At 50.1% G+C, this 25,807-nt stretch overlaps 1 protein-coding gene across 1 annotated transcript in view; it reads right to left on the bottom strand.

The window, feature by feature from the left end:
- TMEM132E (transmembrane protein 132E) overlaps positions 1–23,113 on the bottom strand; it is a 124,588-nt gene extending 101,475 nt beyond the window's left edge. Inside the window, exon 1 of the mRNA XM_083479192.1 lies at positions 22,219–23,113. Within this exon, the coding sequence (XP_083335318.1) occupies positions 22,219–22,294 (76 nt within the window). The 5' untranslated portion in view covers positions 22,295–23,113. The remainder of the gene's footprint in view (positions 1–22,218) is intronic.
- Positions 23,114–25,807: the final 2,694 nt, after the last annotated feature.

The raw sequence follows: 25,807 nt of genomic DNA, 5'->3' as shown, positions 1-25,807 counted from the left end.
CAAAGCGTCGGCAAACACACCTCGCAGCGTTTCAGTTTCTTTACAAAGTCAAGTTCGGGGCGGCTCAGCACAGCCCACAAGGCTGGCCCTCTCATTTCTGCCTCTTTGGTGGCCTGGTCTCAAAAAGGATATTGCAGAGCTGGGAAAAGGTTCAGAAATGGGCAAGCGAAATGATCAAGGGGACAGAGTGACTCCCATTAACCACTGTGGAACCATGTGTTCTTAATAAAAACTGCTGAAATGCACAAAAAAAGTGCAGTCATAACTCGGAAGTCAAATGGAATCCATTCCGGAACTCTGTTCGACTTCCAAAACGTCCAGAAACCAAAGCAAAGCTTCTGATTGGCTGCAGGAAGCTCCTGTAGCCAATCGGAAGCCTCAGAAGCCCCGTTGGACGTTGGGCTTCCAAAAATAGTTCACAAACCAAAACAGTCACTTCCGGGTTTGTGGCATTCGGGAGCCAAAACGTTCGGGAACTAAGCTGTTCGAAAACCAAGGTACGGCTGTATACATTTCCTACCAAGGAGACACAAAACCTTTGATTCCCAAGGATGCTAAAGTTATCCCATAATAGAAGCACTGGCAAAGGCTGCAGTGGGCCTGGAGGAACAGGAAAGTTTTCAGCAGGCATTCAAAGGTTGGCCTAGAAAGTGCCCGCTGAATCTCCAGTGGGAGAATGTTCCACAGGACCAGGCCCATGACATTGAAGGCTCAATTCCTTGCTGCTGTCAAACGAGCCTCACCAACTCGAGTAACAGCCAGCAGATCTCAGGGATCAAGCAAGGAAAGAAGGGTTCAGGCGATCCCTGGGCCTAAGTTGTTCAGGGCTTTGTAAATCAATGCAAGAATCTTGAACCCAGCTCAGTAGCAAGTGGGGAGAACTGATGGATGATCTCTAGGGTCACCTTCCAACTCTAAAACCGCGCCTTGTGTGTATTTCATATGGACTTCCCCCCGCCCTGCTATGCTCCTCCCCAGAACTAGCTGCATTTCCACCCTTGACAGATCGCAGCGGACTCGGCTCCAACTACAAGCCCAGATCATAGAAGCAAATGATTTTCTCCGACACCCGTCACTGCTAAAGGATTTGATATTTCCGCCACATATCCGCTCGCGTGGCAACCGAGGCAGGGGGAGAAGAAGGCGCTTTGTAATAGCTCCCCCCCCCCCATCTTTCCAATTTCATGCTTTTTTTGGTGATGCGATTACCAACGCCGAAATCGAGTTATGCCATGTAAACATTCCAAGAGCCAAAGCATCCCCCCCCAACCATTCATCTTCTGACGCAGCCGCACGGGGAGGGGTGGTGCCCCCCTGACTGTGTGCTCATCTAATCCTATTTCAGGTGTCAGAACTATAATCCTGGGAGGCAGAACTGGCCTTTCAAGAGAGGAGATGCTAACAGGGCTATTGTGACAAGTTGAAGGCAAAGCGGTTCAAGGCCCAAGCTTGGTTTGCATAGCCCCCTAAAACAAACAAACAAAAAACAACAACAACCTCTGTCTTGCACCAACTTCCCTGGTCCTACACCTTGCATCTGGATCCAGTCACTGGGTGGATGGGAAGCTAATGCTACTCTAGGCATTCTAAAAATATAGTAGGGACGCGGGTGGCGCTGTGGGTTAAACCACAGAGCCTAGGACTTGCCGATCAGAAGGTCGGTGGTTCGAGCTCCCGTTGCTCGGTCCCTGCTCCTGCCAACCTAGCAGTTCGAAAGCACGTCAAAGTGCAAGTAGATAAATAGGTACTGCTCCGGCGGGAAGGTAAACGGCGTTTCTGTGTACTGCTCTGGTTTGCCAGAAACGGCTTAGTCATGCTGGCCACATGATCTGGAAGCTGTACGCCGGCTCCCTCGGCCAATAAAGTGAAATGAGCGCCGCAACCCCAGAGTCGGCCACGACTGGACCTAATGGTAAGAGGTCCCTTTACTTTAAAAATATAGTGTCCAGGTCAAGAGAAGTAATAGTCTCACTCTATTCTGCCTTGGTCAAAACAGCACTGGTGTTCTGTGTCCATTTCTGGGCACCACAATTTAAGAAGGATGTTGACAAGCTGGAATGCAGGCAGAGGAGGGCGACCAAGATGGTCAAGGGTCTGGAAACCAAGCCTGATGAGGAACGGTTGAAGGAGTTGGGTGTGTTTGATCTGGGGAAGAGACTACTGAGAGATATGATAGCCAACTTCCAATTTCTGAAGCTGTTCTGACTAAAAATTAGGAAGAACTTTCTGATGGTAAGAGGTGTTCAACAGTGGAACGGACTCCCTCAGAAGGTGGTGAGCTCTCCTTCCTTGGAGGCTTTCAAACAGAGGTCGTACGGCCATCTGTGAGAGATTTGTTAGCTGTGATTCCTGGCATTGCAAGGGATTGGACGAGAAGAGCCGTGGGGTCCCTTCCAATTCTACAGTTCTGTCCTTAGCAACCCATCCTCACACATCCTCCTAACCTTTTTTTAAAAAAGAGATTCAGTGGGTCCCTCTTGGACCTCCAACAATAACTGTCTGTCCCAAACAAAAGAGCATCACATTCCAGCAGGGGAACCTGCCATTCCTGGATGAGATCCCCCTTCCTGAGGCATCAGGCTGAGGGCATTGGGACTCCCTGTTGGGGAAAGGAGGGATTCCCCCCCACCACCACCAATCCTTTGGGGGAAAGTCACATGTAAACACACACACACACAGAAACCCCGCATTCCCCACAGAGGAAATCAAGGGGCCTGACAGAGCTTTTTAAAAAGAATTGCTGGAAAACAAACGGCTTGCTTGATGTCCCTTTTCTCCTTCAAAAGAGAACAACTTGTTGCTAGGAGGCAGAAAGGAACCTTCACATCAGGCAGCTGCTCAGGAAAGGATTTAAGCCTGCATTAAAATTCAGACCTCTCTCTCTCTCTTTCTCTCTCTCTCTCACACACAGACAAACTCCCCTCCAGTGCCATGTTTCTATAAAAAAAAAAGAGGTGCTGGAACTCATCATGAACTTTTCTCTTGTTCTCTTAGAATGGCAATGGCGCCCACCTGAGAGGGGGCAGCGAGCTCTGCCAAAAAAATGCCCTGCTCTTTCTTTCTTTCTTTCTTTCTTTCTTTCTTTCTTTCTTTCTCACTCACGCACACACCCCACCCTCTCTCTCACAAACACACTCCCCTCTCCCTCAAACGCACACAACAATTATTGCTGTGTTTCAACCAACCACCTGAACCAGCTGGGAATCTTCCTGTACCAGACACATATTTCCCACACCTTATTTTCCATTAGTTTCCCACTTATTGTAATGCTGGTGCTCCTGTCCCGTTCTGTGCCAGGACATGCCTGCTTCTGCTCCTCACCCCCCCCCCCATGTTTCTTCCATGGAGATGGCAGGAAAGATTTGCAAACCACCCCAAATTTTATCACTTTGCTCCCACAATTTTCTAAGCTAATGGGTCTGCAGACAGATTTTCTTTTTCTGGAAGCAATTAACGCCAACACAAGCGCTAAACTTTTCCAGGAACGCCAATTTAAATAAATATCTAAAATAATTCAATCGCCTGCTCAGGCCTCCCCGAGATTGCAGTGTTACTGCATGTGTGGACTGGAAATACTGCTGAAGAACCTTTGACCTGGGTTTCAGGGGCAGCTAGGATTTCAACAGCCCAGCAATGGAAAACCTTCGGAAAAATCCACACATGTCATTTGTGTTCTAAGAACATGTGGACCTTGGTTGTTGTTGCTGTTGTTGTTTAGTCATTTAGCTGTGTCCGACTAGTCGTGACCCCATGGATCAGAGCACGCCAGGCCCTCCTGTCTTCCGCTGCCTCCCGCAGTTTGGTCAAACTCATGCTGGTAGCTTCGAGAGCATTGTCCAACCATCTCGTCCTCTGTCGTCCCCTTCTCCTTGTGCCCTCCATCTTTCCCAACATCAGGGTCTTTTCCAGGGAGTCTTCTCTTCTCGTGAGGTGGCCAAAGTATTGGAGCCTCAGCTTCACGATCTGTCCTTCCAGTGAGCACTCAGGGCTGATTTCCTTAAGAATGAATAGGTTTGATCTTCTTGCAGTCCATGGGACTTTCAAGAGTCTCCTCCAGCACCATAATTCAAAAGCATCAATTCTTTGGCGATCAGCCTTCTTTATGATACAATATCTTGCTACTGCACTTTTGGGTTGTTAGCAATGGAATATAATATAATATAATATAATATAATATAATATAATATAATATAATATAATATAATATAATAATGTGGAAGTTAACAGTAAGGGAAATGTCAGAGAAACAGACAGCTGTGTGACTGCAGTCTATGTTAATTTGCTCTGAAATGTGCCCAGAATGACGCTCTTCTCCATTTCTAGGATTGAATTTGATATCTTCTGTCAGGGCAGCATCACTGTGTTACTTATTTTCTTGTTTATTGATTGTATTTGTATCCCACCTTTTCCTCCAAGGAGCGCAAGGTGGCAATATATGGCTATCCCCTCCCTCACTTCATCTCCACACAACCCTGCGAGGTGGGCTAGGCTGAGAGGCAGGGACTGTCCCAAGATCACCAGCTAGATTCATGGCTGAGTGGGGATTTGAACCCGGGTCTCCCAGGCTCAAGGGTTGCCATGGAGATTAAATGAGGAAGGGGGAGACCCATTCAGCTCCTTGGAGGAAAAGGCAGGATATAAATCATAGGATTATAGAGTTGCAAGGGACCCTGAGGGCCATCCAGTCCAACCCCAATGTAATGCTGGAATCCTGCCCACAGCTATCCCTGGGTGGACTCAAACCACCAACCTTTTGCTTGGAGAAAAGTCAGGTGTGCAACAAGGTGGGCGGTGGAGGGGGGACAGCTATCAGGCAGTCCTGCTCCAATGTTATGATATTTTGGGGAGATCATAGTACCCCAAGAGAGCCCCTATGTGTACTGCACATGTATATCATAAAATACATCCCAGATTCCTCTGCCTCAGGACTAGCAGATGCTCAGTGTCCCCTCTGTAGACAAATCCGGTTGGAAGGGATTCCCCAAAGACAGGAAAGTTGGAGAAACTACTGAGTTCCTCAATTAAACAGAAACAATAAATAAATAAATGTGAATACCCGTCTGCGAAAAGCACTACACACACACACACACACACCCTGGAGCCTGCTATATCAACAAACTGTAGAGAAGGACAAAAATAGCAGCTCAAAACCCCCCACAAAAGTTCCATTTTTGGAGAGCTTCAAGGAGGTGTGAGGGAATGTGCGACTGAAGGAATCCAAGCTGCCACACGCTCTCAGAAGGAAAGGACAGCTTGCGCAATTTCAGCTCTCCTTCAAAACATATGAGGAGCCCTGATGGGACAGGTCAATGGCTCATCTTGTCCAGCGTCCCGTTCTCTGGGGAGGCGCAACGGCACAGGCCATCTCCTTGCCCGCCAACCAGTGTTCAAAATTAGCCAGGCGCTAAGTGCATTTTGTGTGGGACACAAATGGAGTTGTGGGTTAAAGCACAGAGCCTAGGGCTTGTCAATCAGAAGGTAGACGGTTCAAATCCCATTGCTCGGTCCCTGCTCCTGCCAACCTAGCAGTTCAAAAGCATGTCAATGGCCGTAATAAATCAAATCAATCAATCAAGCATGTCAAAGTGCAAGTACAGTGGTACCTCGGGTTACATACGCTTCACATTACATACGTTTCAGGTTACAGACTCCGCTAACCCAGAAATAATGCTTCAGGTTAAGAACTTTGCTTCAGGATAAGAACAGAAATCGTGCTCCGGCGGCACGGCGGCAGCAGGAGGCCTCATTAGCTAAAGTGGTACTTCAGCTTAAGAACAGTTTCAGGTTAAGATCGGACCTCCGGAACTAATTAAGTACTTAACCCGAGGTACCACTGTAGATAAATAGGTACCACTCCGGCGGGAAGGTAAACGGTGTTTCCGTGCGCTGCTCTGGTTCGCCAGAAGCAGCTTAGTCATGCTGGCCACATGACCCGGAAGCTGCACACCAGCTCCCTCAGCCAATAAAGCGAGATGAGCGCGGCAACCCCAGAGTCGTCCACAACTGGACCTAACGGTCAGGGGTCCCTTTACCTTTAAGTGCATTTTGCAACTGATGATCAGTCCTTTGCGACCAAGTGAAGATGCCCGGGGGGCAGGATGGCGCCTGACATCTCCACCATCTGGTGATGCATGCCGGCGGGCGGGCAGGTATCATTGGATCTAGACTGTTTTCGTACACCAAGACCACGTCCTGCAGAATTTCATCAGGTATATTTTATCTGCACCATCAGAACGAATTCCAGGAAGCAAAGACACTTTTTCGTTGCAGCCTGTGCAGGAGCAGCGAACAATGTTCTAGTTAATTATGGCCGCTTGACTTCAGTTACCCCACCCCACTGCCCTGCTCAAAGTTGTGAAGAATATCCCTACATTATGAATGGTGGGCGTCACCATTAAGAGGTAGGAACTGACCATTTTATATATCTCGACTGTCCCTGGATCAAGCAACTTTTCTTCTTGTAAGTTCTCAAAGCTCTTAACCTAGCTCAAGACTGTCATCTGAAATAGCCAGATGTTGAACGGAGAATCCATTGCAGTCAGTCCATCGTGTGAAAAATAAGACTTTAGAGCCGTCTTGCCCCCAAATATGGGATGCAGGTGGCGCTGTGGGTTAAACCACAGAGCCTAGGACTTGCCGATCAGAAGATCGGCGGTTCGAATCCCCGCGACGGGGTGAGCTCCCATTGCTCGGTCCCTGCTCCTGCCAACCTAGCAGTTTGAAAACATGTCAAAGTGCAAGTAGGTACCGCTCCGGCGGGAAGGTAAACGGCGTTTCCGTGTGCTGCTCTGGTTCACCAGAAGCGGCTTAGTCATGCTGGCCACATGACCCGGAAGCTGTATGCTGGCTCCCTCGGCCAAAAAAGCGAGATGAGCGCCGCAACCCCAGAGTCGGCCACGACTGGACCTAATGGTCAGGGGTCCCTTTACCTATACCTGCCCCCAAATGGCAACCAGATGTTCCATTTTGGCGACTGTACCCTTGGTTTAAAGTACCATTTGGCGCCTGGCTCAAATACCTGAGTTTCTAACACTGCCGCCAACGTCCCTCCCCCAGAGGAGGCTGCAATTCTGCCAGGCAGCTCAACCTTCCAGGCAGCCAAGGGCATCGCTGCAGTGCTTTGCCATCTGGATAACTGCCCAGCGTGGCAATCCCTGCTGGAATGGAGAAGCTGTGGCTACTCTGCCAAGCAGCTCCGGGGGGGGGGGCTTTCCTTCCCTGTGCCAAGCTTCGGGAACTGAAGCTGCATTCCTCCTTTCCCCTTCCAATTCAAGGAGAGCTGCCACTGTGGGGGTCACAAAAGGTGCCGAAGCCTTTTCCATCCTTCTGCTCAGGAGTTTATTCGGGTACCGCTTCTCCACGCCAGAAGCACCCTCAAAGCCGCTCCCCACGACACACAAAATATAAGGCGTAACAACATGCCAAGATAATGCAGGAACAGGTGCAAAGCAGAGCACCATGTACACAAAAAGAATTCACAGTAATATCAGGAAGGCAAGCAAGCCTCTCATGTTACTAAACACTGAAACGATGCCTAACAACAAACCAGTGTTAGAAACTCTTGAAATATAGGATAATGGTTGGGTTACCAGGTGTCCCCAGTTCCCGGGGACAGTCCCCGGATTTGCAAATCTGTCCCCGGGAAACGTGGCAGCGGCAGCCTCAGCAGCCCGGAGCCAGCCTGGTAGCGCAGTTGGCTCTGGCTGGCTTCGGGAGCTGCTTCCTGCTGCCACCACTGCCAAATGGGAACCAGGGATGTCCGGCGGTACAGATCTCCTGCCCCCTTCCCCCTTTGTTTTGACAGATTAGGGGAGGTTCAGGAGTCGCAAGTGGGTGGCCGTTGCCCAGGAGGGACACAAGGCGCGCAACTTTCTCTGCCAGGCAAGGTGCAAAGCCCTTCTTTCGCACCCTGTGAAACATAAATGGACGGAGTTTTTCAAAAACTGGCAACGGCTGCCTGCCTGCGACTCCCGAGCCTCCCCCAATCAGTCAAAATAAAGGGGAGAGGGGGGAGGATATCGGGGGAGGCTCAGAAGTCACAGGTGGGTGGCACGCCATTGCCGTTTTTAAAAAACATTTATGTTTCACAGGGTGCGAAAGAAGGGCTTTGCACCTTTATACAATATGCATGTGTGTTTGGGCCCAGGGTCTTTTGCCTCACCATCCCCACTACTGACTCCCTGTTGCTACTCAGCTTAAAAAAAAAAGTGTCCCCGGATTCATTGAAAAAAATCTGGTAGCCATAGGTAATGGCCAAATGGCACCTTAAACCTAGGTGTGGTCACCACAACAAGAACGTCTAGGCACCATTTCCCCTCCCCACCCCCATAATTTTTTTAAATTAGTATTATTATCTTTCATTTCATTTCTGTAAAACTTCATATTTTAAAGGAAAAAATCTCAAAGTGGTTTACAGCACATCAGAACATAAAACAATCCAGAACAGAACAATTTCAAGCTTCAAGGGAAATATTTCAGATCCTTCTCGAAGTGACATTTTTCTTCCCCCATATTAATTTATTTGCTTGTTTAATTTATATAGCTTCCCCACAGCAGACGTACTCTAGGAAGCCAGTGTAGTGTAGTGGTTAGAGTGTCGGACTAGTATCCGGGAGTTCAGGGTTCAAATCCCCACTCAGTCAGGAAGCTCACCGGGTGACCTTGGAGTCAGTCACAGCCTCCTAACCTCCCTCACAGGGTCATTGTAGGGATTAACTGAAGAGAGGGGTGAACCACGCACTCCTTGGAGGAAAAGGTGGGATATAAATGCAAGGAATAAGCTCTTCTGCTGACCTGCTTAAGAGAGCTGGAGGGGCCAACCAGATGGAGATGTATCTCGTCAACCTGGGATCCAGGGATCTCCACAGTTGCAATTGGACCCACGCCAGTTGCAAAACACTCCTGGCCCCTGGGGGATTTCTAACGCTGCAACAAAATGCTAAGCATCCAAAGACGGGCAAAATAAATAACACCACCCAGGCAGCAAGTAGGGCAAGGCAGGTGGAAAAGCTTCCCCATGATGGTTCCAGCAGACTCTCCCATGCCAGGAGGCAAACTCCCCCACTGAACAGCTATTGAGCTACTCAAGGGCTGTAGCTCAGTGGCAGAGCAACTGCTTTGAATGCAGAAGGTCCCAGGTTCAATCCCCAGCAGCCTCTACAGCTAGAACCCTGCACTGCTGGACTACAACTCCCTTCATCCCTGGACACTGGCCATGCTGACAGCGGCTGATGGGTGTTGTAGTCCAACAGCACCTTGAGAGAGTACCACATTGGCTACGTCTGGCTTATATGTTGGTTGGTAAAAGCTCGGCGGTTGTGCCTGCATATTCCTCCATCTCGATTAAGGCATCAGCTGGGGAAGAATCCTACATGCAGCTTCTAAACTCTTTGCTGCAATAGAAAAATAGGCCCATCTCCTTTGCTCTCTCACTTCGGCACATTCCCACATCATTTAGCCACTGTTTTTGATTAAAAAAAGAAAGGCTTCACGGATATTCATCAGCTGTTAGCAAGCATTCCTTCTAACTGAAGACATTCTTGTATGCGGTTTCACCTAATAAGATGCATTTTGGGGTATAGAATCATGGAATTGTAAAGTTGCAAGGGATCACAAGGATCATCTAGCGCAATGCAAGAATCTTTTGTGCAAGGTGGGGCTCAAACCCGGGACCCTGAGATTAAGAGTTTCGTGCTCTACCAACTGTGCTATCCCAGCTATCACTCGCTGGAGCAATTTGGAGCACAACATTTTTTTCTTCCACACACACGATGCTCAGAAAGATAGCTAAGCTTTCGGTCCATGGCGTATTTCAAGAAGTGTAAATAAGCAACCCTACCTGGATCTATGATCGTAAGACAAGCCTGCTGGATCAGGCAGTGGCCCATCTAGTTGAGCATCACAATGGCCGTTCAGTTGCCTGTGGGAAACTCATAAGCAGGATTCGTGCACAAGGCACTCCTTTACTGTGTTTTCTAGCAACCTCCAACCTCACTGCTGCCTCCAGCTGTGGAGGCAGAGCAGAACCATTGACAGCCCTCTCCTCCATTAATTTGTCCAATCCTCTTTTAAAGCCGTTCAAGTTGGTGGCCATCCCTGCCTCCAGTGGGAGAGAGTTCCACAGTTTAACTCTGCACTGCATGAAGAAGGACTCTCTTCTATCGCTGCTGAATCTTCCTGCATTCTGCTTCCTACATTCTGTCCACAATGTTCTAATGCTCCCCCGCCATTGTTAACTGCAATTAAGGAAGTGCCAGTAGTTCTGTCTCTGGTTGATTTTAATGAGGAGTGGGCTGCAAATGGTAGAAATTGAAATTAAAAGGCTTGACTCGTGAGCCTTGGCTGGCTGGCTGCAGAGTGACGTCTGCAGTCAAGGTCTGAAATTGTTGCTGGTGGTGCTAACAAGCAGGAACACATCTAGCCTTCCCCTAAATATTATCACACGCCACCCCAATTTCCAAGCAAGGAGAGACTCTGGGGGTTCTGTGCATTTGCCCAGGTCTGGTTTCCTTGGATGAAGGTCAGTGGAGACCGTGGTGTCTTTAGGATATATGGTTTTATTTACACATATATATACACACACACATATATATTCACCAGTGTCAAAGCAATGATTCTTCAACATCAACTTCGCTGGACTGGTCTTGTTGCTCGGATGCCTGATTATCGTCTTCCAAAGCAACTACTCTATTCCGAATTTTAAAATGGAAAGCGTAATGTTGGTGGTCAACAAAAGAGGTTTAAAGACTCTTTCAAGGCAAATCTTAAAAAATGTAGTATAAACACCAACGACTGGGAAACACTGGTCTGCAAGAGCTCCAGTTGGAGAACAGCCTTTACCAAAGGTGTCATGGGCTCTGAAGATGCTTGAACTCAGGATGAAAGGGAGAAATGTGCTAAGACGAAGGCACGCTTGGCAAACCCTCCCCGTGATCAACTCTTGTCTAGAAACCTATGTCCCCACTGTGGAAGGACATGTGGATCCAGAATTGGCCTCCACAGTTACTTATGGACTCACTGTTAAAACTGTGTTCATGGAAGACCATCTTCCTCGGCTATGAGGGATTGCCAAAGAAGAAAAAGAAGAAGATCAGCATAAGATGGAGGGGCTCGCAACATCAGCACCCCAACAGATCTAGCTTTTCCATTAGTCACATTTTTAGATCCAGCACAGAGCAAGCAGGTCTTATGTCTCTCCAGCTTCCAGGTTGTTTCTAGCTCAGTTCACCCACTCCATGCCGACACTTGGTCTCCTACCTAGCAGCTAGGTGAGGAGGGTGAAAGGAAATGCCCTCCTTAGCCTGAGGGGAACCATCACTTAGGTGCAACTCTTGCAGATGAACTCATTCTTTTGGGATGCTGAGGAGGACACTGAAGTGGCCAGCCGCCATCTTACAAAGAAACTTGCCTGAAGATTTCAGCGACAGAATCCTCTATCACATTCTAACCCTCAGGGCCCCAAGGATTGGAGGGGGCTCAGGGCACCATCCAGACTGACCCTCCCCCCAAAAAACCCAGAAGAATATCCTCTGCGGATGACCATTAGTGACAACATAGGAAGAGGCATGGGCTGGAGAGGGAGAGAATATGCAGAGACCATCATCTGGCCACCAAATTTAATACACACCCCCATCTACTGGCCTTCTCAAACAGATGCTGGTTTTCTCTGAGGCTGAAATCAGGCCCGGTTCCCAGCATGCATACGGCCTGCGGTGGTGGTGGGGGTGGTGGAAACTAGCAAAAGGCAGCGGGCTGGGGAGAGGGGGTGGGAAGCAACACAATTTTTCCTGACCGATTGCTCCAACAAATAACATCTCTGCAATTACCTCTCCCCATGTTCTATATCTGTTCCTCTTCCTCTCTTCTCCTCCCTCCTTCCCAGCCCCCCAGGTGCAGAAAGAGCTGCAGGGCTGACAGGAAATAAAAGTGGGCATCTGGAATATTTTAGCGTCACGCTCTCTCGGAGGGGGAGGGGGAGGTGATATATGGCCCTGGCGATCTCATCAGAGGAGAGCGGGAGTTGGCAAGGCGCCTGTGCTTTATGATGCTCCCGCTTGATAAAGATGGCAGGTCAGTCCATTTCCCCAGCAGCCAGCGAGTGCCATATTCTCACCTACGCAGTAGGGAGGGAGGGATGGAGAGAGGAGGAGAAGACAGAGAAGGGAGGGTTGGTGTTTTTAACCAGCCACTACAAGGCTAGATTTACCCACCATTTTGGCCTCCAGCAATGCCCAGCCCATGTCTCTATAGAGATGCAGCGGCAAATCGAGGCAGAAAGGTGTCCTCGTTTTGCCTTCTTGTCCGCTCCTCGCGGCTACACTCTCCTTGACTGTGGAGGCTCCACCAGGCAGAGCGCAGCTCCGCGAAAGGAACTGTGTTTTGGTTTTTGAGCTTCCTTTGTTTTTCATGTGGCTCTTATCCGAAGGGCTATTCTGCAGCATATGTGCAACAGCAGGCTTGCTCCCGGTCAGGGAACAGAAGCGAATATCGGCAGAGTGTTGGGAGAAATGTCCTAACAGCAAACACTGTTTGACCGTGACACGGGATGCCCTGAGAGGCTGCAGGATTTCCTCGCAGGAGCAAGGACTTGACGGCCATTTGCTGGAGCTGCATCTTGCATTGACTAGGAGGGCTGCATTAGATGACCTGCAGTGTGTCTTCAAACTACAAGGCCTCTATGTTTCATATGTTTGTGCAATACAAATGCACCCAAATCCCTGCCATCTGAAGCGGTGCATTCCAGGATCCCACCACTCCATTCGAAACCGTGTGCAGAAGGACACAAACTTAACTAGTGTCCACTAGTGTCTTGTGGCAGTGAGTTCCATAAGTTTGCCCTTGTATGGTATGAGGGAGTACCCAGTACTCCCTCCCTTTCTGTGAGTTCTGAACATAAGGCCCACGTTTCATCAGCTTCCCCTCAAGTTTTAGTATTATGAGGAACAGGGGGGGGGGAGTCCCACTTTCCATATGATTCATAAGAACTTAAGAGCCTGCTGGGTCAGGCCAATGGCCCATCTAGTCCAGCACCCTGCTCTGACAGAGACCAATCAGATGCCCCCCTGGGGAGCCCAAAAGCAGGATCGGGGCCCAAGAGCGCTCTCTCTCCTCCTGCGGCTTCCAGCAACCAGCATTCAGAGGCATCACTGCAGCCGACTGCGGAAGCAAGAGCAAAGCCGTTCAGAATTTTATGACCAGAATTTCATGTCCTTCCTTGGGCCCAAGACACATGTATATTTTAATACGCTTTAATGAGCATTCAGGAACCTTCACCCATTCAGTTAACGTCCATTGTCACTGTTTATAGGTTTTGATTTTGCTTCTTTAAAGAGCAGCAAGCTCCCTCTCCAGGTGGCACAAAATGGGATATTTCCTCACCTGCCCAGATACCAGCCAGCACAGCTAAATTCAGATACAACTCCCCCCCCCCCCATGACACAGCTGGCAATACTATGGGGGTGTGAAAACTCCTTCCGGCACCCCCTCAACTCTCTGCATTATCTTCCTCCTCCTGCTCCCCTCAAACACACACACCCCACACCATAATTTCCATCCCCTTCCCCCATCTCTGCCCTACGGTGAAACTGAAAGAGATTAACATGTCAGCGTTCTTAACCAGGTAAGCAGAAGAGCTTATTTATTGCACCTATATCCCACTTTTTTCTCCAAGGAGTGCATGGTTCACCCCCCTCTTGAGTTAATCCCGACAATGACCCTGTGAGGGAGGTTCAGAGGCTGTGAGTGACTCCAAGGTGAGCTTCATGGCTGAGTGGGGATTTGAACCCTGATCTCCCAGGTCTTAGTCTGATACTCTCACCACTACACCACACTGGCTTCCTAGAGTACCTCTGCTACGTGGCAGCTCTATAAATTAAGTAGGTAAATAAATATGGGGGGAGCCAAATGTCCCTTAGAGAAGGATCTGAAATATTTCCCTTGAAACTTAAATTCCTTTTATTCTGGATGGCTTGAATGTTTCAGTGTGTCGTCAACCACTTTGTGATTTTTTCCTTTAAAATATAAAGCGATAATCATCTTGATAAATGGCACCTAGACATTCTGTAGCAATGACCGTAACGGAGGTTTAAGGCAGCATTTGGAAATTAGCTTATTCTGTATATCTGAGTTTCTAACTCTGGCTAGCAGCCATCAACAACCCTCTCCTCCCTGAATGCAAGAACATTTTAAACTAGTTTGGGTTTCTATTACTTGGCATTTTATAATGCTGCAAGCAGCCTTGAATCCCAAATTGAGACAATGGCAGGATATAAATACATATAACGACAACAACCTTTATCAGTTTCACCATAGATGGGAGGGGAGACAGGGAACTCAGATGGGAATCATAGAATCATAGACTTGTAGAGTCGGAAGGGACCCCGAGGGTCATCTAGCTCAACCCCTTGCAATGCAGGAATCTTTTGCCCAAGGTAGGGCTCGAACCCAGGACTCTGAGATTAAGAGTCTCATGCTCTACTCAACAACAACTAAGGCAGGGAGGGAGGAGTCCGTGGCCTTCCTCCAGACGATGCTGCAGGACTCGAACTCGCAGCCCAACAACACCCAGAGGGTGCCAGGTTAGGGGAGTGAAAGAAAGCCATTTCCAAATGCGGACGACTCTGTGGAGGATGAGGAACAGACTTCAGATCAAGCGCATCTGATCGCTTATGACACGCAACACGAGGAAGCTGGCAGGGGTTGCACTTACAACTCTTATTTTTCCTGGAGGGCCATCAATTGATTTTAAGAACCTGCTACAAATGCATTTGAAGACCTGAGCCTTCGCCTTTCGCAAAGGTGCACCGCTAACAGGATGGAGCCCAAAAAAGCTCTCTGAGGCAAATTTCACACAGGCCATCAAGCTGTCAGTCAGAAACCCAAAATATCTCAGAAGCAGGTTGCTGGGAACCACAGGAGGGGCAAGAGCTCTTGTGCACAAATCCTGCTTGGAGGTTTCCCACTGTGAGAACAGGGTGCTGGACTAGATGGGCCATTGGCCTGATCCAGCAAGACCCTTCTTAAGTTCTGAGGTTCTTAAGAGTGAAGGACAACGTCAACACGGAATCTCCTAGCTCACTTTGGAAGCAACTTCACTCTAGCACTTGCATGGGAAAGATCTGTGCGCTTCCGAATATTGTGGGACTCCAACTCCCATCAGTCCCCAGCCGACATACCCAATGGTCCAGGGATGATGGGAGTTGGATGCCAAAAATATCTGGAGGGCTGCGGGTGTTTCCCCATCCCTGCTGTAGGGACCAACACCTTCCCATAGTTTGTTTGCTTATTTCTGTACCCTTGCAGCCATTGCAGCCGCGGTGAGTTCTATAAAACAGAGTGTGTCAGTTGAAACTTTAATGGCTAGGGAAGTCAGCATAGAGGTTAAGGGTACAGGGAGAGTCTGGGCATCTGGAGCATAGCTGTCAACTTTTCCCTTTTCTTGCAGGGAATCCTATTCAGAATAAGGGAATTTCCCTTTAAAAAAGGGAAACGCTGACAGCTATGATCTGGAGGTCAATTGCTTTATCTGCTTAAACCCCATGGAAACCCATTTCTGCACCAAAACATCAACCAATATCACATTACGTTCCCTCTTAGACCCGCAGCATGCCCATTTCCATGGATGACTTCATGTTTATCATTCATGCCATAGGTTGACACACTAAAAGAGGATTAGACCAAGTCATGGAGGAGAGGGATATTGGTGGTTTCTAGTCATGATGGCTCTGCTGGGCTTCCACAGTTGGAGGCAGCAATGCTTCTGAATACTAGTTGCTGGAAGCCACAGGAGGGGAGAATGCTCTTGGGCTGGGATCCTGCTTGCGGGGGGGGGGGTCCAGAAAGAGGCCCCGGTGAGAACAGGATGCTGGACAGTATGGGCCACTGGCCTGATCCAGCAGGCTCTTCTTATGTTCTTCTGCAGTTAAACCAGCTTCTCATTTTATTTTATTTTTGCCTCGAGGGAAGGCCACATCTGCAAGAGTTTGAACTGGGGGGGGGGGCAGGATTATAGCTTCATTTTATCTGACTTCACCCCACGCTCCCTACCAGCCCCTTTCTGAATCCTGACAAATGGGAGCAGGTTCACAGGTTGTCAACCCAGCCTAAAGGAATGTGTAAACAGGATGTTGCAGTGATTCAGCTTAAGCCCCAAGGCAAATTCTTTGGAGATGCATAAGAGAGGGAAAAATTGTTTCCAGGAATCTGAGGCAAGTCTCCTCTCTCTCCCTCTCCCTCTCCTTCAAGCCCCCACCCCGCCAGCCCCCCATGCCCCATGGGAAAAGAAAGCCCTCCAGCAATAAAGAGGATGGGGAGTACAGGCTTCCCACCCCCCATGAAAGTTACTCCAAAACAGCTTGAACTGGTTCACAAGAGAATCTGGTCATGCCTCTTGCCACTAAATTCTAGGTCCTTCGTTCACAGATATAGAATCACAGAATCATTAAGTTGGAAGGGGGCACAAGGGTCATCTAGCCCAACCCCGCCACCACCACCATGCAGGAATCACAGCTAAGGAATCCCTGGCAGGTGGTCCATCCAACCTCTGTTGAAAAACCTCCAGTAAAGGAGAGTCCATCTTCCCAGGTAATCTGTGCCACTGTCAAACAGCTCTTACTGCCAGAAAGAGCTTCTCAATGCTTAGTCTGAATCGCCTTTCTTGTCATTGGGAACAGCAGAAAACAAGCTTGCTCCATCTTCCACAGGACAGCCCTTCAGGTCGTTGGCTACCACATCACCTCTCTGTCTTCTCTTATCTGGGCTAAACACAGCCAGCTCCATCAATCATTCCTCATAAGGCTTGGTTCTCAAGCCCTTTCATCATCTCGCTCGCCCTCCTCTGCACCCATCCAGCTTGTCGACATCCTTCTTAAACTGAGGTGCCCATAACTGGACACAGCACTCCAGGCAGGAGAACAGAGTGGTGCTGTACTCTATATATATCCCGTTCCCTGTCATTTACAAGATGGTTGCCATGCCACGAGCCACAAATTTGTACTGGATATTAATATAATACTCAAAATTGCTATTTTGGTCCCTAAACTGAGGCCTCCCATCAAGGGACAAGAAAGAGAGAGAAAGAGAGAATATTTGTGCTTCACTAAAGCTAATATAATTGCTAATGTGGACGACCATCTGCATCATCAGACAGAAGATGCTGGTCCTTTCATCTGACGAAATGGACAAGAGTCTGCAAAATCTGGTGCCGTAATTAAAGGGTCAACGTTCGAGGCTCTACAGCAGGGCTGGGGATCTTCTGCGGGTCCAAGAAGGGCTACATCCCCTTATGGGAAGGCCAAATGCCAGCGGTGAGCACGGCCGGGGAGAGGAAAGGGGAGCAGCAACAAATCCACATGTTACCCAAGCGAGTTTCTACACACCCCTCTTGATCCCCCGGCCAGACAAGCGAGAGGTGTTGTCAAGAGTTCAAGGACACAGTCCAGCCAAGCAAAAACACTGGGGCCAGTGAGAGGCGTGGCTGGGAAGAGGGTGTGCGGCTGGGGTGCATTTGGCCCCTTGGCTTCAGGTTCCCCACCTGGGTCTTAGGATTCTGCTGCTGATTCTTCTGCAACACATAGCCACTGAAAGTCTGGAACAGAAAGCGAATGAGGAGGGTGCGGCTGCAGAGGCGGATTTAGAGGAGTGCAACCAGTTCACTGGGCGCCGAGCCGAGAGGGCATCGCAGGAGGTACCACGACAACGCTGAATTATGGAAGGTAAAAGGCGGTGGGGTGCTGAATTTTAGCAGTACACAGGGCACCACTGAAACTTTAAAGCCCAAAGTCTGCTACTGGCAGCTGGTTCACACGGGGCCCGGAACACATCTGCAAGTTCCCTACCCTTATATAGCTACTCCAGTGGACCAAACTGAAACCCTCTTTGGCATTCCAGCAGGTTTCATGCCCAAGGACTCTTCTTGGCAGCCTTGTTTGTCCCCACAAATATCTGGTATATTGCATCTGGACAGGGGGGTTCCACTGAGCCTTCACTGCATAAGGAGTCACATCCTGGCCAATTGCTGTGGCTGGGTTGGTCCTCCACGAATTTGTCAAGCTCATCTTTTTCCAAAGCCGTCTGTTCTTTCGGCCATCCTCACATTCTTGGGGTGGCAGATTCCATCCGTCAGTTAACCATTTCTTCATGCAGCACATGGCTAAACTATGGAACTCCCTCCCACAGGAGGCAGTGACAGCCACCAACCTGGATGGCTTTAAAAGAGGATCGGACAAATTCATGGAAGAGCAAAAGGCTACGCTGCACCTCCACAGCTGGAGGCAGCAGTGCTTCTGAATACCACTTGCTGGAAACCACAGGAGGCAAGAGGGCTCTGGTGCTTGAATCCTGCTTGCTGGTTTCACTAGAAGAGACATGTGGTTCACTGCTGCCAGAACTGCTGTCCCTTGGCCTGATCCAGCACACTCTTCCGTGTTTATCAGTGACCACCACCAAGGACCAGTTGCAGCTCAGAAAACAGCCTTCCTTTTCATTGCTCTCAATTTTCAAGGGCTGAGATTCAGAGTGGGGGGTGGGAGATAGGGATGATTCATATGAAAGCATACACAAGGCGAGAGAAGACGAGCGGGAGCATTTATTTGTGGGGTGGGTCCCCAAGCACACATACACACCGATTTCGACCTCAAGCAATCACAGCTCGGAAACATTAAATATAGCAACCCTCTCCAATGAACACACATCACCGCGGCCAAGAAGGAGAGTCCGCTGCAATTTGCAGCCAGCTCCTGTCCCCACCATCATCCCCAGACTCATCTGCCATCTGCTCGCCCAGGGAGGGGGGAAGGAGGCCCCCACCAATGAGCTCCCAGCCTACTTGTAAACTTAAGCGCGTAGAAAGCGACGCAGGCAGTAAAGCCCCGCGCTCCGACCCAGAGCTTTTGAACGCTGCGCCGTGATATATTATTAATCGTTTTTATAATGCGATGCCATAGATTGCTGTCGCTCGGGGCTCCGTTCCCATTCCTGGGGTTTGGCTGGGTGTGGGGGGGCGAGGAAGGAAAGGGGGGCAGCAAGCTGATTTCCCCCCCACTCACACACACAAACACACACCCTTCCACAGTGCAAAGAGAAGAAGCAGCTGCTGGAATAGCTAGCTGTATGAACATAGCAGACACACTACAGGGCTGTGCACAGGAGGGGTGATGCGGGAGCAGCAGGAAAACTGGAAGGCAGCAGAGCAAAAAGGGGAAAGTTGCCACCCCCACCAAGACTGGGGCGCAGGTTCAGTTCGGGTCCACAGGGACAAAACACCGGGTCCTCTCCAACGTTAGAGAAATGGGCAGATGAGAGACCAAATCAGGTCCCGTCATTCCTCTGCCTGGATGTAACCCATCGCCAGCCTCTTTTGGCAAAGCGACGTGTTTGACTGATGAGCGGTTTCCCCCCAGACCTGTGATAAATCCAGATTCCCTTGAAATGCACAGGTCGGGGAGGAGGGGGGATGGAAGCTCAGCCCCACTGACAACTTCACCAGCACGGCGGCGTCCCCCCCCCCACGAGTAAAGCCCTCTCCCCACCTCAGATCTCTCCCCTTTCCTCCTGCAAAAAGGATGAGTAAAAAAGAAGGCAGGCAGTCTCGTCTTTTTCGATTGCTGTGTACAAGACCAGACTTTCCCAACGGAGAGGTGCAAAGATTTGTATAGGGAGCCACTGTTACACGACAGGAAATGTCTTCATGTGTTTGTGTTGGGGGGGGGAATCATTGCTTCCAAGAAGTCCCACACGCACCACCCGCCACGAACACCACCAACACCACCCCGACGTTGTGCCTTCCAGAGAGCCCTTTGCACACACAAAAACCAATGGGGGGGGAGGAAATGGGGTGCCATGCACCTGCCCCAGATCTGCCAGAAACACACAGCAATATTAAACACACAGTGATATTTCTGTTTTCCTTTGCTCCATACATAGGCCCTGAATTGCACCTGGTATTATAAGCACCACAGAGAAAGAAGTGTTTCTCATGCAATCCAACCTGCCTCTGACTGACACACACACACCTAGCACAGTGAACCCCAAAAAGGCCAGTTTGCAAAGTGGAAAAGTGAGGGGGGGGGTGCTGAATACATAGCATTGTCCGTGGTCCACTGCAGACAGATCAGGGAATCCACTCCCTGGGCAGAATGATGGTGCCAAAATCCCTAGCGGCTACTAGCAGTTTTGCAGTTCTAGAGGGAAGGGGTGATTCAGGTGCAAGGTTGCAAGAGACACCCACAAACTCTCTGTGGTCGTTGTCCCCTCCCCCCCCAAAAAAAAACCCACACAAATGAAGCTGGGGTCTCAGTGTAAACGCCTTCAAGCCCAGGGTGGGGTAGTGTTTAAGAGTGTCAGAGAAGGCCTGGGCAGATCCTGGTTGAAATCCCTACCAGGAGCGCACGGTTGCTGTACCTCACAGGGTTGGCGTGAGGGCAGGGGCAACTTGAGCACTTTAGGGGTGGAAAGAGGGGATACACAAAGGAAGTGGGTAAGAGAAGGTGCCAGTCTAAGCTCAAGAAGCCAAGTGCAAGTGTACACTCCGAATGACACACCGCCATGTACCGATTCCTTCCCCTGAAAGGGCTTAAAACCCCACAACACAACAGGGCCTCTAGGCATGTGCAGAGTGCCTTGTCCTCAGCGAGCCTCCACACACAAACATCCTGGGCAAGGATTCCAGATAGCTGAACCCCTGGACCTATCTGCTTGGAACTTCCCTGCCAATGAACCACGTTGAGGACCCTGCCGCACCATGAAGGGGCTGTTTAAATGGGGAGAGGGGTCCTTTTTGGCGCTGCAGAAAGTCAGGAGGAGGTTCAGAAACACTCCAGCAATTATCACAGAGAAGCCAGCGGAGGAAGCTTGTTTCACAGCCATTAATCTTTGAGCGGGAGGGTGTGATCTCAGATTCAACCACGTCTACATGGTCTCTCCCCTCCCCCCCCCAGCACTGACATTCTTCCCTTCCCTCTTCCAATCAGAGGGGCAAATAACCTGCCATTATATTAAGCTTATTTTTAAAAAATAAATAAATGCACATATTCACAAACCTCTTCCATTGAGACAGGACGTGATAGCAAAAGTTGTGTCAGGGAAGACTAAGAGGCAAGCCCCTCTTTCTCCTTATGAACAGGGAGCATCCCACTCCCAAGAATGAAATAGCCCCTGCTGCAAAGAAGGAAGGGAGGGGGTTGATAAAGAAGGTATGTAGAACCTTCAGGTCCAGAAGTAGTCTACCTGTAAAGATAAGCTGCTCCAGGGACCAGCAGCAAGGGGAGAGCTGTGTTGCTTTTTGGTGGCCAAAGTGCTTCAAAAGGGGCACAAACCAGAAAAACCTTTGGGGTTTTTCCACATCTGCTAAGAAGCCAGCCAGTCAAGAGTTAATTTCGACAGCAGGATGGTTGGAGTGAGGGAAAGCCCTCTGCTTATGCTCATGGAACCGAGGCTGAGACCCAACATTAAAATCAAGGGGTTGATATAGGCCTCGGCTTGCTCTCAACCTTGGTGCAAAGAGAGGAAGGCACTCTGTACATGCTCCGTGCTCCTTTCCTTGTTAGCCTCAAACCACTCCACATGTTTTCAGAGCCGCCTTTTTGAAGTTGTGTCCCAGATCTGAGCCCCACTCCTTCAGAACTCCTTCAGAACAAGTCTGGAGTTCCAGCGTCAATGAAAGGGAGGGAGGAGAGAGGGAGACAAACGCCTGAATTTGGGGTTCATGGACGCCACCCCACTCCTCTCAGAGAGACTCACGTCAAGTCTAGCAGCTACACTGACCCAAGAAGTCCATTCATCAGCTTCACATTTCTGCAGACAGCGGTAATCGAAATACACTCTGCAAATGCTCAGATGCCCAAGGGAAATCGAAATATTTCTCTGTTTCCCCAGACAACAACCAACACGACACTTGGTCTGCTCAAGGGGGGGGGGGTGTTCCACGGATGCTTGTTGGGCTGGCTCCAAAACGCACTCTGCACACACCCCGAGGTATATACACACACACCCACACACACACCTTTCTCCTACATTTCCGGACCACGAAAGAAAAGCTCGCTTGTCTGCTAGCGCCTAGCCCCCCAAAATGCAATCCAAGTTGGGCCGGGGTGCTCTCTGCACAGGCCCAGAGACACTCTTGTCTTTCCAAATTGTTTCTGGTTTCCAAAAAGCATGCTCCGGAGCCAAGGGACGAAACCCGCCCCGTCCTCCCTCCGCATCCGGCATAGGGGGGAAACTCACCATGGCTGATCAGAGCCCCGATGCAGCAGAAAAGGGCGGCGGGTCCGGAGCGAGCCCTCCCCGCCGAGGCGGCCATGGCGGAATCCGGGTCGAGGCGTGGAGCGGGCAGAAGCGAAATCCAAGCACGTGCGAACGGAAAGACGAGCCCAAGCCGAGACGTGGGGAAGGGGGGGCGAGGTAAGGGGCGGGGCCACCCCGGAGACAAAGGTGGGGGGTCCAGAGGGAGATGGGCCAAGGAGGGGGGTCCCACCTGCTCCTTCCTCGAGCCACCCCAGATTTCCACCCAAGGGGGGGAGGGTCCCCCCTTTTTGTCTACCCTCACCAAAAAAATATATATCAAGAAGCTTGGGGCGAGAGGGAGGGGGAGCGAATCCCACGTGCAAACCCTGGCGAAACTGGTTCGAAAGAATCAGGGGGGAGGCGATTGGGGGGTGTTAGGCAGTAATAATGGCAGGAGGGGAATCTGGGCGGGGGGGGAATACAAACGGATGGATGTGGGGAGAGAACAGGGCAGCCGGCGGAAGTCTTGATGCAAAGCCCCTTTTAAAAAAAATCTTAGAGCCCCCCCAAATAAAAATGGCAAAGCCCCCAATAGGAAAAAATCAAATCCCCCCAATTAAAAATGGGGGGGCAGAGAAAAAAGTAGAGAGGACAGAAAACAAGAGAGCCCCGCCACACCAAAAAGTGTTAGGGGGCGATTTGGGGGGTGGCGCTGCTATAATCCAAAGCGCTCCTGCTTCTCCGCCGGGGCGTCCGAGGAGGCGATCCGAAGGCCCGGCCTGCGAAGGGGCGTCCGAGGCAGGAGCCGGCCCGGGCGAGCGCCGAGCCGAGCCCGGGGAGAAGCGCCGCTCCGGCTGGCTCCTGCCTCGCCTCCCGGGTCCTCCTCCGCGGCGAGGCTGCGCCGATCTGAGCTCTCTGCCGGGAACGGCGAGCGCCGGAGAAACTCCCTCCGCCCCCCGCCAGCCGCCCACCCCCTCCTCCTCCTCCTCCTCCGGGCCCCCGCTTTCCCTCCCATCACGTGTTTTCCCCAGAGTTTCTGCCGCCGTGTGCACGCCCCCCCCCCATTCCAGGGTCAGGATGCGTTTGCACACTCGCGTACACATTTCGGAGCGGGGGGGGGGGAGGTATAAGGCTGTGTATACGGTCTCCGGGGGAGGGTTTGCGCTCGGTGGCAGAGCGCGCGTGCTTTGAATGCAGAAGGACCCGCTTGCAATCCCCGGCGTCTCCAGGCAGGGATCCAGAAAACACCCCTGTCTCGGAAAGCCGGGGGAGCAGCTGCCGGCCCGTGTTCGGGGCTGGAGGCCTTAATGCTCTGGGTCTTAATGGAAAAGGGCGGTAACTCAGAGGTAAGGAACACCTGCTTGGCGCGCAGAAAGCCCCTGGCAGCATCTCTGGGTAAGGTGCCCTGGCGAACCTCTGCCAGTCAGAGTAGACCGCACCAGCATGGCGTAGTGCATGGGTAGGCAAACTAAGGCCCGGGTGCCGGATCCGGCCCAATCGCCTTCTAAATCGGAACCAGGTGTATTTACAGGAGTAGAATGTGTGCTTTTATTTAAAATGCATCTCTGGGTTATTTGTGGAGCATAGGAAGTCATTCATTTATTTTTTTCAAAATATAGTCCGGCCCCCCACAAGGTCTGAAGGACAGTGGACCGGCCCCCTGCTGAAAAAAGTTTGCTGAACCCTGGCATAGTGGCTAGAGTGTTGGAGGAGGGAGACCAGGGGGAAGCAGCTGGAACCCCGGAGAGCTGCAACCATAGAATCATAGAACTGTAGAGTTGGAAGGGACCCTAAGGGTCATCTAGTCCAACCCCCTGCAATGCAGGAATCTTTTGCTCAACGTGAGACTCGAACCCATGACCCAGAGAGTAAGTCTCACGCTCTACCAACCAAGCTAAAGCTCAGTGTCTAGTCAGTGTGAGAGGGTAAAGGTAAAGGGACCCTTGACCATTAGGTCCAGTCACAGACGACTCTGGGGTTGCGGCGCTCATCTCGCTTTATTGGCCAAGGGAGCCGGCATAGTTTCCAGGTCATGTGGCCAGCATGACTAAGCTGCTTCTGGTGAACCAGAGCAGCACGCGGAAACGCCATTTACCTTCCCGCCGGAGTGGTACCTATTTATCTACTTGCACTTTTGACGTACTTTCGAACTGCTAGGTCGGCAGGAGCAGGGACTGAGCAACAGGAGCTCACCCCGTCGCGGGGATTCGAACCGCCGACCTTCTGTTCGGCAAGTCCAAGGCTCTGTGGTTTAATCCATAGCGCCATCCGCGTTCCTTGTAAGAGAGTACACAATGCTAACAAAAGTCTGACTCAGCACCTTTTCCTACCTTCCCATTTATTGCATCCCATTATGCAGAGCAATGAGGACTAGAGTCTTTGCATTATTTCTCAGGGGATGGGGCCTAAGCTTGACGGGCAGAGCATGCAGAAGGTCCCCAGGTCAATCCAGGCAGCACCTCCAGGTAGGGCTGGGAGCATCCCCTGCCTGAAATCCCGGAGCTGTTGCCAGTCCATGTAGACAACACTGAGGCAGATGGACTGACGTTATAAGGTCTTAGGTTTGATCTCCAGGGGCACATTCAGTTTGGGCTGTGAATGCCACACACACACACACACCAGACTTTATTTAGCAAAATGTAAATATTGCTTGATGCCAAAATATAATATAACATATGATGTAGAATATTCACTTTAAAATTGCTATAAAAATAGACTTTAAGAATGTAAATGTAATTAATTCATTAAAATGTAGGGCGGAAATCAATAGATTTATTATGTGCTTGCTGGGGAGGGGGAGTTTTTAACAGAAATTGAAAGCTGTGCAGCAGAGGTGCCCGTCTAATATCAAGAGGCAGACAGTTCCAGGGGCTAGATGCTGCCGCACTAAAAGATCAATTTCTCCCATGTGCGGAAAGATCAGTAGTACACATTATTTCCTTTTAAAGGGGAGGGAATAAAGATATTAAAGTCCAGAGTAAAAAATGACAACTGCTCCAGTACTGAATAGTATCTTTATTAGTTGTATTAGCAGTAGTATTAATATTTCTTCATCTGAGATCTTAGGGTGGGTGACACCAATCTAAAAATACAATATTAAAATAAACTGCAGGGTATAAATGTTATAGTAATGATAGCCCTGTTGCACAAAGGTAACGTTCTCACTTTTTTTCTCTCTCTGCCCATTTTTGCTTCTGGCCCTTCTCACTGCCTGCATGTGGCCCCTGGAAAATTTCCCAGAAGCGAATGCTTCCCTTTCAGAGAGAGAGAGAGAGATCTTGATCAGACTTACAAGGCTGGCTGGACAGTGTGGCCTTTTCTGACCCACTCATCAGTTTGAGAGATGGCCATGGGGGGGGGGTCCTCAGGTGGCAGCATGGACTGCACCATTTCACAGGGGGCAGAACTGCAGTTTTGAATGCTCCCTTGTGGAAAAACTCTCCCTGTTAAGTATGAAACAAAGCCTGGTGGCCTAAACAGAACCCTTTTCTCCCTTGTGCTGTTCCCCTCCCCTCCATCTGCAAGGATTAATTGCAGGGAGGTGCTTTTTACAAAAATGACATCACCCACCTGCAGTCTGAAGTGGTAT

The sequence above is a fragment of the Podarcis liolepis genome, assembly GCF_965112155.1.
Source record: "Podarcis liolepis genome assembly, chromosome: 16".
In the NCBI taxonomy this organism is placed as follows: domain Eukaryota; kingdom Metazoa; phylum Chordata; class Lepidosauria; order Squamata; family Lacertidae; genus Podarcis; species Podarcis liolepis.
Note: the sequence above shows the minus strand (reverse complement) of the source record. Positions and strands in the feature narration are given on the sequence as shown.